General features: G+C 31.3%; 1 protein-coding gene across 6 annotated transcripts in view; it reads right to left on the bottom strand.

Moving 5' to 3' along the window:
• LOC143075172 (uncharacterized) overlaps nt 1–13,967 on the bottom strand; it is a 63,044-nt gene that overhangs the window by 48,276 nt on the left and 801 nt on the right. For 4 of the 6 annotated variants that reach the window (XM_076250503.1, XM_076250504.1, XM_076250506.1 and 1 more), the window contains exons 2-12: nt 13,575–13,628; nt 12,514–12,621; nt 12,039–12,146; nt 9,463–9,570; nt 8,825–8,932; nt 7,988–8,095; nt 6,833–6,940; nt 6,319–6,426; nt 5,472–5,579; nt 4,547–4,654; nt 2,776–2,883 (exon numbers count right to left, since the gene is read on the bottom strand). In XM_076250503.1, coding sequence (XP_076106618.1) covers nt 2,776–2,883; nt 4,547–4,654; nt 5,472–5,579; nt 6,319–6,426; nt 6,833–6,940; nt 7,988–8,095; nt 8,825–8,932; nt 9,463–9,570; nt 12,039–12,146; nt 12,514–12,621; nt 13,575–13,628 — 1,134 coding nt within the window. The remainder of the gene's footprint in view (nt 1–2,775; nt 2,884–4,546; nt 4,655–5,471; nt 5,580–6,318; nt 6,427–6,832; nt 6,941–7,987; nt 8,096–8,824; nt 8,933–9,462; nt 9,571–12,038; nt 12,147–12,513; nt 12,622–13,574; nt 13,629–13,967) is intronic. The other 2 variants (XM_076250505.1, XM_076250509.1) reach the window with 2 other exon arrangements.

Below are 13,967 nucleotides of genomic sequence, written 5' to 3'. Positions count from 1 at the left end.
GGAGAATAAACATCAACATATAATATTTTAGCACTTAGTCAAATGCACTTATTCCAAAATGTTTAGTAAGTATTTTTTTTTTGGAAAATGCTATTTTTAGAAAAAGAAAAGGAAAGAGATATATTAAGGGCATATCCAACAGTTTATTTTTGACGGTGAGATTTTTTCCCTTGAAGATATTTCATTCTTTAATTGACAGAGAATCAAATTTTGCCAAAAAAAATATTAGTTGTCGATTTCGGTTTTTCAAAAAATACTGCTGAAAATTGAACATTTTTGCAATTTTGGAGTGAAAAACGTTTTTTATTTAACAAAATTAAATATGATTTTTTAATCAACATATACTTATATAATCGGGCTCAAATTAAAGCAAAATAATTCAAGATGGTTAGAAAAATCTAACTTTACCATTTAAAGCATTAATTCTTACTCAAATAAAGCCAAAAACATTATGATGGACACAAACAACGGCAAGAAATGAACATTTGAAATGCACATTTTTAATTTTATTAAAATATTTCTAACGGTGTCGATTTTGCCAAAGTAAGATATGTTATTCTTTGAAAAAAATGGAACGTCATAATGTTTTGAAAAATATTTGTCACTGTATTCGTTTTTGAGAAAAATCGAGAAATATGATATTGTTTATTAAATCCCTTCCGTAAGCCTCACAAATTGCGCCAAAAATTAAGACGTTTCGGCAGTGCGACGGCAGACAAATATATTTATACACTGTGACTTTGTTGGATAGTTGTCTCGATAGTACTCATATCTCATATCGAACTTCTTATCTATAATGAACTACTATATGGACGAGATGACAATTCAGTTAGTTTTACAATGTGTTTTTCTTACACTGATTTATATTACACCGTCTATAATTTCACATATCGAAAATAATAAAGAGGTTGTGAAATTTTGCAACCAAACACTTGTCTAAAAACTCACTGATTCTGTTTTATTTATTCATGTTGCAGTTTTGGGGCTTTTTATTCTTTATAGGCTTCCCCATTTCCATTCTCAATTTTATTCTAGCTTTAACAAAAATATGTATGTTGACTCTTAGTGTTTTGAATTATATGTGTCGTTCGGTTGCTGTCGTATTAATGTATATACATTTAAAATCGTTTTCAAAACAAAAGGATTGATTGGACAGGATATAGAAATAATTAGATCTCTAGACTTCTCACGTCCGACAGTATATCTTTGCTGTAATTTGGTGCAGCCGTTTAGCTGCTCGGATGTATAAATTTAAAGCCTCGTTTAGTCGAAATAAAAATGTCGTATATCCTTTGCATAGTGTAGTAAGAGTTTCGCGCATCTATACGTTTAAAAGCCATCTAAATAAATGGTTCAAGGGATATCCGAACTTTGAATAAGATCCCTTAACAACAACAAATGTCACATGAATCTTCAAATAAGTCACATGGCTGATTTTGATACATCTGTAGCGCCATTTGCAGTTGAAGATGTCATGAAAAAAACCTTTAATTTACAAAACACATAACTTGAGAATAAACTCCACCTAGTTTGGCTGCATACAATGTTACCACTGATGTAGACTACTATATAACTATATTATTATTGATTTTTCAAACAAATAAATTCAGAGAAGGATGCGGAAAGAAATTCTAAACTTTTCGTTTAAAAATATTTTTTTTTTACCAAAAACTGTAAAACTGTTTAAGACAATTATCAGTTGAGAATTAATGATTATGCATCATTATATGCAACTAATAAATGGATTTCTCCCGTGTTCCAGTGGCAAATATATCACGCATATTTACGACGAGGCGAAAGTGGATCTGAATAAATGATTGAAACATGATAAAGATAAAGGGTTTGCTAGCGGTATTTAAAACGTATGCCGTACTAGAATAAAGTTGAAATCTTGAGTTAAGCTATTACACCCCCCCCCCCCCCCCCAATTTTGGATTATGATATTTCGATAGCTGTTTTCTTTCCTATCTTATTATGGAACCGCTGGTTTTAAGAGGGGGTTGGTAATAAGTCAAGACTTACATCAAGACTTACACCCTTGTTTTTTGTTTGTTAAATTATATTTATTTCATCATACATAAGTAAACACTAAAATCGTCAGATATTTTTTACTTGTATGTCAGTGTATATATTACAATGTTTTCCTTTTTCCTTTTTATTATTACAGTGTCGATTTTCATTTAAAGAGCTTCTGTATATTAGCACTTCAACGCAAAGCTAGATGCTAGATGCAATGATACATGTTAGTTTATGTCGTATTTTATTTTTCTCAAGAGACCAATTTTTTAACACCTTTTAAGATTTGACTTCTATTTCTGTAAATATTCTGTATGAGTTTTCTCCCGATTCCCGCCGTGCTCTTTCCTTTGAGGAAAGAAACCGCCCTTGCCAGACGGCCATAGCCAATGGTGATTCCGTTATGACGTCGTTGAAACAACATTAAATTACGGGAAACAATAGACGACGGTTACGTTTGTTATTACCTCCCCTGAAACTGTTGGATATTCCCTTAATTGATTTATATTCTCTCAGTTTCATATGTATAGAAATAAATTTCTATTGAAAAAGAGAAACGAAACATACCAACGGAACATTTATTAGTGTTAGCATGACTAGTGTGAAGGGGTGTCTCCCCCCAAACAAACCAACCAAAAATTCTTTCCTAAGTCCCAATATAGGTTCAGCCAAAATTCACGCAATAAAAAAATCCTTCCCTCCTTCATTAGCAAATTAGCATTCTCATGACTTCTGTTATCCAATTTTTGAACTATTTACCTTCGCATAACTTGCCGGAAAACCCTTTTGGACAGCTGCAATTGAATACGTCCCCCGTTATAGAACAGTTACCACCATTAAAACAAGGTTTACTGCTGCAAGGTGTTACTACAATTGAAAAAAAAAGAGAATCAGATTTTATATATCCGAAAAGATGAACAAATATTGTTTAAAATTAAAAATTATTCAATAATTCTAATAATGACAAATTGTGACTGAATATATGGATTTGATCATTACAATGCATAGAATAGCGATGTTATATGACGTATGTCTATTTCGACATGCATACGCAATTATTGAATAATCTCAAATGTCGTTTCTATAGTGTAGTGTCGAGATTTAATCATTGTCAACATTGTCAATAACTAATGTTTGATTTTGAAAATCATCAGACTTTCAATGTTTTTGTTACTTCAGAAGTCTGCTTTGCATATTAATAATTGTCTTGATTATTTAATATAAAATGAAGGTTACAATAGTTATCAAAGTTACCAGGATTATAATTTAATACGCCAGACGCGCGTTTCGTCTACATAAGACTCATCAGTGACGCTCAGATCAAATACGGCTAAGGTAAACTATTTCTGGGATAAGAATTTTCTTAGTTTTTCGAAAAATTTAAAATTTTGTAATCATGAAATTTATAAAAATGACCAAGTAATTGATATTCATGTCAACACCGAATGCTGCCAACTGGGCTGGTGATATCCTCGGGGACGAAACGTTCACCAGCAGTGGCATCGACCCAGTGGTGTAAATAGTTATCAAAGGTACCAGGATTATAATTTAATACGCCAGACGCGCGTTTCGTCTACATGAGACTCATCAGTGACGCTCGGATCAAAATAGTTATAAAGCCACACAATTAAAACGTTGAAGAGCATTGATGACCCAAAATTCCAAAAAATTGTGCCAAATACGGCTAATATAAAAAAGAAGAGGTGGTATGATTGCCAAAGAGACAACTATCCACAAAAGACCAAAATGACACAGACATTAACAACTATAGGTCACCGTACGGCCTTCAACAATGGGCAAAGCATATACCGCATAGTCAGCTATAATAGGCCCCGATAAGACAATGTAAAACAATTCAAACGAGAAAACTTACGGCCTCATTTATGTAAAAAAATGAACGAAAAACAAATATGTAACACATAAACAAACGACAACCACTGAATTACAGGCTCCTGACTTGGGACAGGCACATACATAAATAATGTGGCGGGGTTACACATGCTAGCGGGATCCCAACCCTCCCCCTAACCTGGGACAGTGGTATAACAGTACAACATAAGAACGAACTATAAAAATCAGTTGAAAAAGGCTTAACTCATCAGATGGACAAAAATACAAGTAGACGTGGTCGAGTACTTATACATCCCGACACAAAAAGACGCAATGAACATATCTGAGAGTACTCGCAGTTATCTGACAGCTAGTTCAAAGCCACTAACAACTAACAACTAATAAAAAATCATGCATCTTAGACTAAACAATCAATCCGTACACATCCAAAATCCAATGGATTTAGTGTAAAGACGTCATAAACAGCCACAGAAAAACATACAGGTATCGATGTAATCTTTTCCTGGAAGAAGAAAATCCTTAGTTTTTGCCTTTACAGAAAGTTAGTCACAGAGCCATCTTAGTTCTAGTTTCTGCAAGGACCTCATCGCAATGTTGCATATACTCAATATGTCTATGTGTCATATTGATTTTGCCGAACAGCAAGTACAATTAATGTTACAAAATGTCTATATTGTACCTTCACATGTCTTGCCATAATATCCTTCAGGACAATAACATACATAACTTCCATTCGCATTAAAACATGTTCCTTGATGTTCACAGGGATGACTGCTGCAAGGTGTGACTGTAAAAAACTCATGAAATTACACATTTCATTGTATAATGAAAACTACAATTACTGCATATTAGAAATATTCAATTAATCATAGCAGTTAAAATTGATTTTTTGCATGAAAAACAAAAACAATCATATATTGTGGATACATATATTATTTGTGGGATACAAATTTCCGTACGGTTTTTTTTTTTCGAAAAAGAACAAATGTTTTTATGTTTGTTAGAAAAAAAACACACTTTTGTAAGTCAAATATCGAAGACAATGGAACTGTTACTTAATCGACAAAAGTTTGTACTAACATACATTCATTCACAGTAGTTTGAAGTTGACATTTTGAAGATATTATAACACGAATTTTGTTTCCTTGGAATCAGTATTTAATCTAAAATCTGACAAAAAGCAATATAGAGAATGATGCTGGCAATGGCACATATGTAGATGCTCTGTAGATGATTACTTAACCTACTGTACCGGCCTGTATGATCATCTCTCTCTCTCTCTCTCTCTCTCTCTCTCTCTCTCTCTCTCTCTCTCTCTCTCTCTCTCTGAGAGTGTATTGGCATCATGTGCATGTATTCTACTTTGTTGCTTGTTTTTACATAGCCTTACAATAATGCATCATACTTCATAATTGAGATTGAGTATTCGAATACAATTAAATGCTTTTATATCCATTGCATTCAAAAGATTGATTTGAATTTCAAGCTAAACAATTACTTGTATGAAAAAAACACATTCATACCAATTGTGAATTCGACGGTCAATTAAAGTTGATACATAAATAGTAATTTAGAATATATATATATTAATTACTCGTCAATACCTTCACAGAATTTTCCTGAATATCCTGTTGAACATTTACAACTGTAGCTGCCTCCAGATATGGAGCACCTGCCACTATGTAAACAAGGATGGCTGCTGCAAGGTGTTACTGGAAGTAAATAAAAACCAAATATATTTGCTAAAATGTGTCAGTCAGTTGACATTCTGTGTCGTATTTATAGACATACTGGCAGCCTTGAAAAAAACGTCGAATTATAATTGACACACAAAGAGTGCTTAAGAACATTGTGTTACATTGTAATGTTGTGTTTCTGTTGTGTCGTAGTTCTCTTATATTTGATGCGTTTCCCTCGTTTTAGTTTGTAACCCAGATTTGTTTTTTCTCTATCAATTTATGAATTTCGAACAGCGGTATACTACTGTTACCTTTATTAATCACTTGTCAATTCATTTACAGAATTTCACTTAATATCCCGTAAAAGATATTGTTAATCAGAGATTACTTCATTTAAACATGTCTACGTCTATAAATGTCTCGCTACATTGAAGACCTGTTAGTGACCTTCTGCTGTTGTTTTTTCTATGGTCGGGTTGTTGTCTCTTTGACACATTCCCCATTTCCATTCTCAATTTTATATATCATTTTTTATGTATATATTTATATTAATCTCAAGTAAGTATTCAAACTGATCAAATAATGTTTTAATTGGTTTCACTATTTTTTTCTATCTTATTAGTTATTCCTTTCTCAATCGCTTAGATAACGTCGTGTATGTTGTTATATTGAATAATAATGTAAACCGTTTCGAAACGATTTAATACTATGTAATGCAATAACTATAACAATAACTTGTCGACAATATTCAAACATTTAAATGAAAAGATACCTTCACATGATGATCCAGAGAAGCCCCTCCTACATGCACACTGACAGGTTGTTCCTGTTATAGTTTTCGTTCCTCCATTATCACAAGGAACACCATCACATGGGTCAACTGCCAACAAAATATTTATAGACAAGTAAATAACATTCACATAAAAATTTCAAAATAAACCCCAACCCGAAATACTTATACCGAACAAGTCGACGTTTATATATACAATAACATGTTGGGTTATTTTCATCTCCAATTCTTCCAATAATCAATTTCCAAGCACCTGCTGAAATTAACTTTGCTATTAAGGAGATCTCCTGACATGGTCAATGAATATTAGGAAAACTTTCTAAATGAGAGCAAACAAAAATGACGTATTCAATGTGACCAAGGTTATAAATAACAGTACATTTTGCAAATGAAGATTCGTAAACTGTCATTCAATATACGAAAGAAATCCTATATTATTTAAAACTAATAGTTGGATTCAAATATACTTATCAATATTATTTCATGCGAATTGTACCTTCACATAGTTTCCCATAATAGCCTTTTGGACAATCACAAACATAACTTCCATTTACATTTACACAATTTCCAGAATTTGTACATGGACTACTGCTGCATGGTGTCACTGAAAAAAAGCATTAAAAAATATATGTCCATAAATGATCTGAATTACTTTTTACAGAAACTAACCTATCAACTATTATATCAAATACATGTTTGCAGTTATCAAGATAAAATGAATTTCACAAACTTACTATCGTCTTGTGTTATTTATTTTATAATTGATATGAAATAAACTGCTGCTTATATGATACTAGAATAGAATACAAACAAATGTAATACTTTTAACAGATGTAAATTATTATTGTTTGACATTTATCTCGAATCTAAAGATTCCGAAACGTTTCAATCATTGAAAACACGTAAGTCTCTCTACCTAGGACGTATCTATTACTACATCTTCCTATATGTATGGTTTGTCATTTCACAAGATCATTCTTTCCCAACTGTTTCGGCGCCATACTCCTTATGTGTATGTCAGAAGCTCAAAGTTCCGGATATGCGTGTGTTATTTGTTCTGCACGTTTTGAATTTGTAAACTACCATCCTTTCAAAGTAGCATAGTCCAACAGACAGATAGGTTGGTTATCTGTTGGACTAGTCTACTTGTAAAGGAGGGTAGTTAACCTGACCTAAAAATGACTTCACGGTTCAGCTAACAAACAAGTTGACCAAACATATCACCTTTGGCTAAGTATACACACTCAATAAAATCGACTGTAAGAACTTATCAAGATTGGGCATTACTCCTTTAAAGTTTAATAAGAGATTTGACATTCTAATTGTTTTGAATTGAGAACACTGATGAGGAGTCAGATGCAAATGAGACGAATATTTGTCACACGAAATTATCAGCTTGGTATCTGATTTGGCTTTATAAAATTTTTGATTTGAGCGTCACTGATGAGTCTTATGTAGACGAAACGCGCGTCTGGCGTACTAAATTATAATCATGGTACCTTTGATAACTATATATATCTTTCCAAATTGAAAAAATGAATCATCTGTTTACATAAATGCGATTTTTTACTTTATTAATCACGTCTAAAAATTCTATATCAAATCATTTAAACTATCTTTTCTATTCAATATTTTTTTACGTCAGGGTTACCTTCGCATAACATTCCAGAGTATCCCTTTAAGCAATCACAATTAAAAGAGTATCCAGACATAGAACAGCTGCCACCATGAGCACAAGGATGGCTTATACAAGGCGTTACTGGAAACAATGGTGAACATAACATATATTATTGTTATCAAATATAGCTCGGTCTATAATTGTGTAGTTCAATGTCAGTAAATCTCTAATTTTGGAGTTGTATCGTTGACAATCATACCACATCTTTTTATTTATATCTATTTCTGCCAATGAAATTGTTTACAAACATTTTGTATTGACGTATATTAAAAATTGTTTACAATAATCTTTTTATAGTTATATAAGCATTAATATTATTTTACAATTCATTTTTGTATACTTGAGTTGATGGTATAATTTTAGAACTGAATAAAAACTATTGTAAATTATTTCTTCCTTTTTCCCCAAAAAGATGGTTATTCATATTTTTTTGATGATTTATCGGTTTTGTTTTGTTTTGTTTTGTTTTGTTACATTTATTTTATCCGACTTTTATGAAATTTAGAATCAAATTGGTTTTGGCTAAAAATCCAAACTATGAGTAGGCACAAAGCTCGTCTTTTAAATTAATATCAATGACTGATATCTATGTTGAGCTTTTGTATTTATACTGGCAAAATATTATGATTACAGTATATAAATCGGCAGTCTTACAGTGTCAAATTGAAACAAATATAACGTCTATAATTTTAGATAAAGCTTAACATTCTTTTATGTTTTGGGTGCATCCTTTAAAAGCTATTAACCATTTCATAACTGTAGTCATTATGTCTATACAAAATGGAAAATGCCAAATGCTGAAAAAAATACCTTCACATGATGAACCATAGAAGCCATCTATACATGAACATCGACAGCTACCTCCTGATACAATTTTTGTTCCTCCATTATTACACGTAAACCCATCACATGGATCAACTGTGAAAAAAATCTATATCGTAGAAGGTGATATATGCTGTTTAATTTAGAAATAATCTAAGACATCTATGACACAAAACGTTCAAATGCGTTGATGTGTTTTAATATCCAAAAAAGATATACTTTAGTATTTGTCTGATCTATTAAACTTGGATTCATTTGTATCAACAGTTAAAACTGACCGAAGACAAGTTTGAACTTGGTTTTGTATTGGATGCTGTTAGACTTTGTATATGATTGTGTCGTACTACAGTTTTAATAGTCTAATGTCTGTCGTTTTACACTAGTTTTTAGGGGGATGTTTTGTTTCCGACATGCTATTTTTTATCACTTTCCAAACGATTGATCAAAAGCGTACACAATATGTTGTTTGAGATACATGAGTCATACACACGTAAATATGTCTACATCTGAAATTTTTCTATGATTATCGAAAGCATCAATGAAACTTAATTATTTTGTTCCTTGAACAGCTTTTCATCCTGCAAAATAGCTTGCATTATATGATGAAATCAATTTTGGAACTATACCTTCACACTGTTTTCCAGAATATCCTGTTGGACAAGCACATACGTAACTTCCATCTACGTTGTGACACGACGCAGAGTTTACACATGGATTACTGTTACATGGTGTCACTGATAAATTAAGTGATAGTTAGCAAATAAATATCACATTTTAATTGACACAGAAATAAAAAATGTATGTGGTTTCAGTAAATCATAAATTTGTGTTAATTTTTTTATTACCTTTTTTTCCCAATTGCATATTAAATACTTTGGTACTTTCTGACTAAAAAGAATTTCAATTTTCCATCTTATGAATATCTCATTTGAAAAAAACAATAAAAAATTCACTTTATCATGATTTTTTTTCTCCTTTATTCTTTTGTATCAATAAGAAATACCTTCACACAAACGACCTGAATATCCATGTGAACATTTGAATTGAAGCTACTTCCTTTAATATTACAACTGCCGTTATAAAGACAAGGTTGACTGGTGCAAGGATTTACTAGAAAAATATTTGACAATTAGTTTTACAATCTATCTGTTGATTTTGTTTAGCAAATGGAAAATATATCAACATACTGCTTATTCCATTGCACTGAGAAACAGTTGAACGATATTCTTTGGAAAAATTGAATTTTTATAATTTTGGATATCTTAGGAAAAAATTCTTTCAAGATGATCCAAATTTTGTATATATCGATCTGACTTTAGAAATCAAAGAACTTTATTTAAATACATTGGTATATAATGCTATTAAACTATCAACAGACACAAAAACAAATTACACAGCCTTCATATTGAATCACCTCTCCACATAGACAACAAAAGTACAAAAAAATAGTTGAACAAAACAGTTATTGTTAAAACACTTGAACATATAAGAAAATCGTTAAAGATGGTCATTGTATGAAACTTTATTTGAAAAATAAAACAAGATGTCAAACAGGTAAAACATAAAAATCAAAGTAAATAGTGCATTGCAAGAATATATCTGTTTGGAAGTATATTGTAATGCAATACAAATTTCTTGAAAGTTTTTATTTTTAAATTTCCGTTAACAAAACAAAAGACAAAAATACCTACAAGAATATTCTAGCAGTCATAACAATTGATGATGTAAAGCACACATAAAAAATGACCTTAATAGTTATAGCAACAACCTATACTTCCTGAAATTTTGAGTCCAAGTTATACATTCAAATGCTCAAATAAAGTTTATGTAGAAGAGTGCTCTGAAGAATATTCATTATTGTGCAGTAACTGTTGTCAACAACCGATAGGAAAATAGAGAATATCCTACTTTTGTATAGCTAGGAATATTTTTTTTTTAAGTAAAATCCCCAAAAGGCTGAGCTCCGAGGAAAATTCAAAACGGAAAGTCCCTAATCAAATTGAAAAATCAAATGACAAAACATATTAAACTAATGGACAACAACTGTCATATTCCTGACTTGGTACTCATATAAATTCTTTTAAATACAGTGAATACATAAACAAAATAGAAGTCCATTGTATAAATCACATGTTTACGGAACACCAATCTGCTCTCCGAAATTGAATAAATTTCCCCATATTTATATTCATTGACACAATTAATTTGTACTTGACCTTTTGAGCCGGATTTATTAACCTGTTTACTAATTCATTATCGTCCGAAACATCTAGGAAGGAAAGTACTTATGCAATATTGTCTTACTTTTCCTTCTGTAACTTTATTTTTATTTTCCCTTTTTTTATGGAAAGTATTATTAGTGTCTCAATTGTCTCTATATTTCCAAGGACGGTAGATGTGTATATTAAAAGCTGGATAAACATGGTTCAAAATATGTCATCAATTTTATGACTAAATGAAACAAAGCCTTGTAACAAAATCAAACAATGATCATATCTTTTTATGCCTTGGCATTTAAAAAAGATTGCTTTTGTCTCATAATATAACAAATTAACCACGTTTGTCCAAAAGAATGTTAATTTATAAAAACTTGAAAAAGAAGAAAAAGATACTAAATGTGCCAAGGTATCAAAACTATATGTCAAAGAAAAGAATGACGTTGTAAAAAATAAATTTGATGAAAAAAACAAAACAAATCAAAGCAACAATGAAAATAAAAGATTACTTTCGTTTTAAGTAGTCGCAATACTTGTCTGTTAAAAGAATCTTGACTTATTATCAGATTACCACAAGAAATTTATGAAAAAGGTAACAGCATCTATTTACCCTTTCCGGAGCACCTGAGATCATCCCCTTTTTTGGTGGGGTTCGATTTGCTTAGTTTTTGGTTTCATATGTTTTGTTGTGTGTACTATTATTTTTCTGTTTGTCTTTTTCTTTTTTAGCAATGGCGTTGTCAGTATATTTTCTACAATAAGTTTGAATGTCCCTCTGGTATTTTTTGCCCCTCCAGTTTATCTAGTAAATCGATTAATTGAAAACATATCAGAGTAACAAGCTAAGACCTACGGAAACTCATCAACTACAATAGGGCGAGAAGGAGAAATTATACAAAACAATATTTTTAGTAGTTGTCATTCATCCTTTTCTAGAAGGTCTAATCACAGGATTTTTTTTTGGTACTTTTTATATAAAAAATTACCTTCGCACAATTTTCCTGAATATCCTTCTTGACATCTGCAATTGAAACCTTTGTCCGTTATAAAGCAATGACCTCCATGGAAACAAGGTGTACTGCTGCAAAGTGTTTCTGGAATATAAAAATGTGTTTTGACAAACACAATCGCATGATTCCTTGTTTTTGTTCATAATTGTAATAATTGATTGATATTTGACATATTCTTACATGTATCATTGATATAAAAATGCTTCTAGATTTTTGAATAAAACAAACGACATTTTAATTTTAGAAGTATGCTACATTTTTGGCATCCTGGTATATATTTGCTCTTTTTCAATATTGCATCTCGCAATTCTGTAACAAAATATATAAACCTATCCAGAAACATTTTTCCAACTTTGAACCTCGCATTCGCTTAAATAATTGATGATACAATGATGATTTGAATAATCGAAAATGACCCGATAGAGTATAGCCATAATGAATTGTAATCTACCTGTACATTCTTTGCCAAGGTATCCTGGTGGACATAAGCAGGTAAACGCACCATCAGCATGAAAACACGATCCAGAGTTTTTACACGGACTGCTGCTGCATGGTGTATCTACAAAAAAGGTTTTTTTCTGATTTCCAAAACAAATGAGCACAACCACGAATATTCAACTATGTTTGAAAACCTGCAGCATGATAACAGTTGATCTGTTAACACTATTTCAGGCCATTTTGTGTTTTCCAGTTTCTTAAATACTCGTCATTTAGACTCTGTTTCATATTTTTCTCTAGGAAAATCATACCACATCTGCATATTTTCATATGATTGTTCAACATTTCATTCATTTTGTTTTTGTGCATTTATATTTGCATTATTATAGAAAATGTTCAAGATTTACTTTCATTTGCGTTTATTCAGTTCTGATTATATCCATAACGTTTTACATTGTAGTACAAACTTGAATCAATCATAATGTTTATTTTTCATTAACGAAGTTTTATCTACAAGTTGTCACATTTTTCGTATTAGAGCTCTAACAACTGTTAAAGGAAGTTTTAATCAATTTGGGATATACAATCAAACAGTTAAACGCATAGTTTTAAAAGTGTCCAGTCAGATTTAAGAATGGATTGCCGCAGACACTAAATAAATTGACAATGATCAACATTTATTACCAATGGACTACTATCAGTTACTTAGATGTCAGCTCAAGACCTTGATTTAAGTAATAGAACAGCCAAAAAAATTTTGGTACCTTGATATCATACATTGTATTCGAAGAATATAACCCGTATCATGCCGACAACTGGTTTTACAATAAACTTAATTATTTCCAATGCAAATACTCTATCAGTGAACCAAAAGTCATTAACTAAAATGGTTAGAGGTTTGGTTAGCTTTAGAGGCAAATAACGAAAATTATATGCTTTGTTCATAATACTACCATTAAACGATGGAACGTGAAATTCCCGAACGTATAAAATGCCTGCACGTTTGTTTATATTTACGAATAATTTCGTTGTAGTGAGCATATTCTATTTACTAAAACATGACGTATTACTTACGATCCTGTTGTTCGCTTCGATTCCCTTGGGTATACAACGCAAATTGGTTTTGATCTGTGACAAAAATGAAAGTAAATACTTAAAAACTCAATGTAAACCTTTATAAGATGCATGTTGACCTAAGATATAAGTAATCTATATTCTGGGAGAAAGAAAGTGAGTTAGATGATATAATAAAGTCGATTTGAGTATTTACAATTTACTACATATGAATAGGATGAAAGTGTCATATTTGGTCAATTGGTAATTATGTTGAGATCGCATAAACATGTTTAACACCGCCGCATTTTTGTGCCTGTCCCAAGTGAGGAGCCTCTGGTCTTTTGTTGGTTTTGTATTATTTTTAATCTTAGTTTCTTGTGTATAATTTTAAGTTTAGTATGGCGTTCACTA

This window comes from Mytilus galloprovincialis, chromosome 5, assembly GCF_965363235.1.
Source record: "Mytilus galloprovincialis chromosome 5, xbMytGall1.hap1.1, whole genome shotgun sequence".
Classification (NCBI taxonomy): domain Eukaryota; kingdom Metazoa; phylum Mollusca; class Bivalvia; order Mytilida; family Mytilidae; genus Mytilus; species Mytilus galloprovincialis.
Note: the sequence above shows the minus strand (reverse complement) of the source record. Positions and strands in the feature narration are given on the sequence as shown.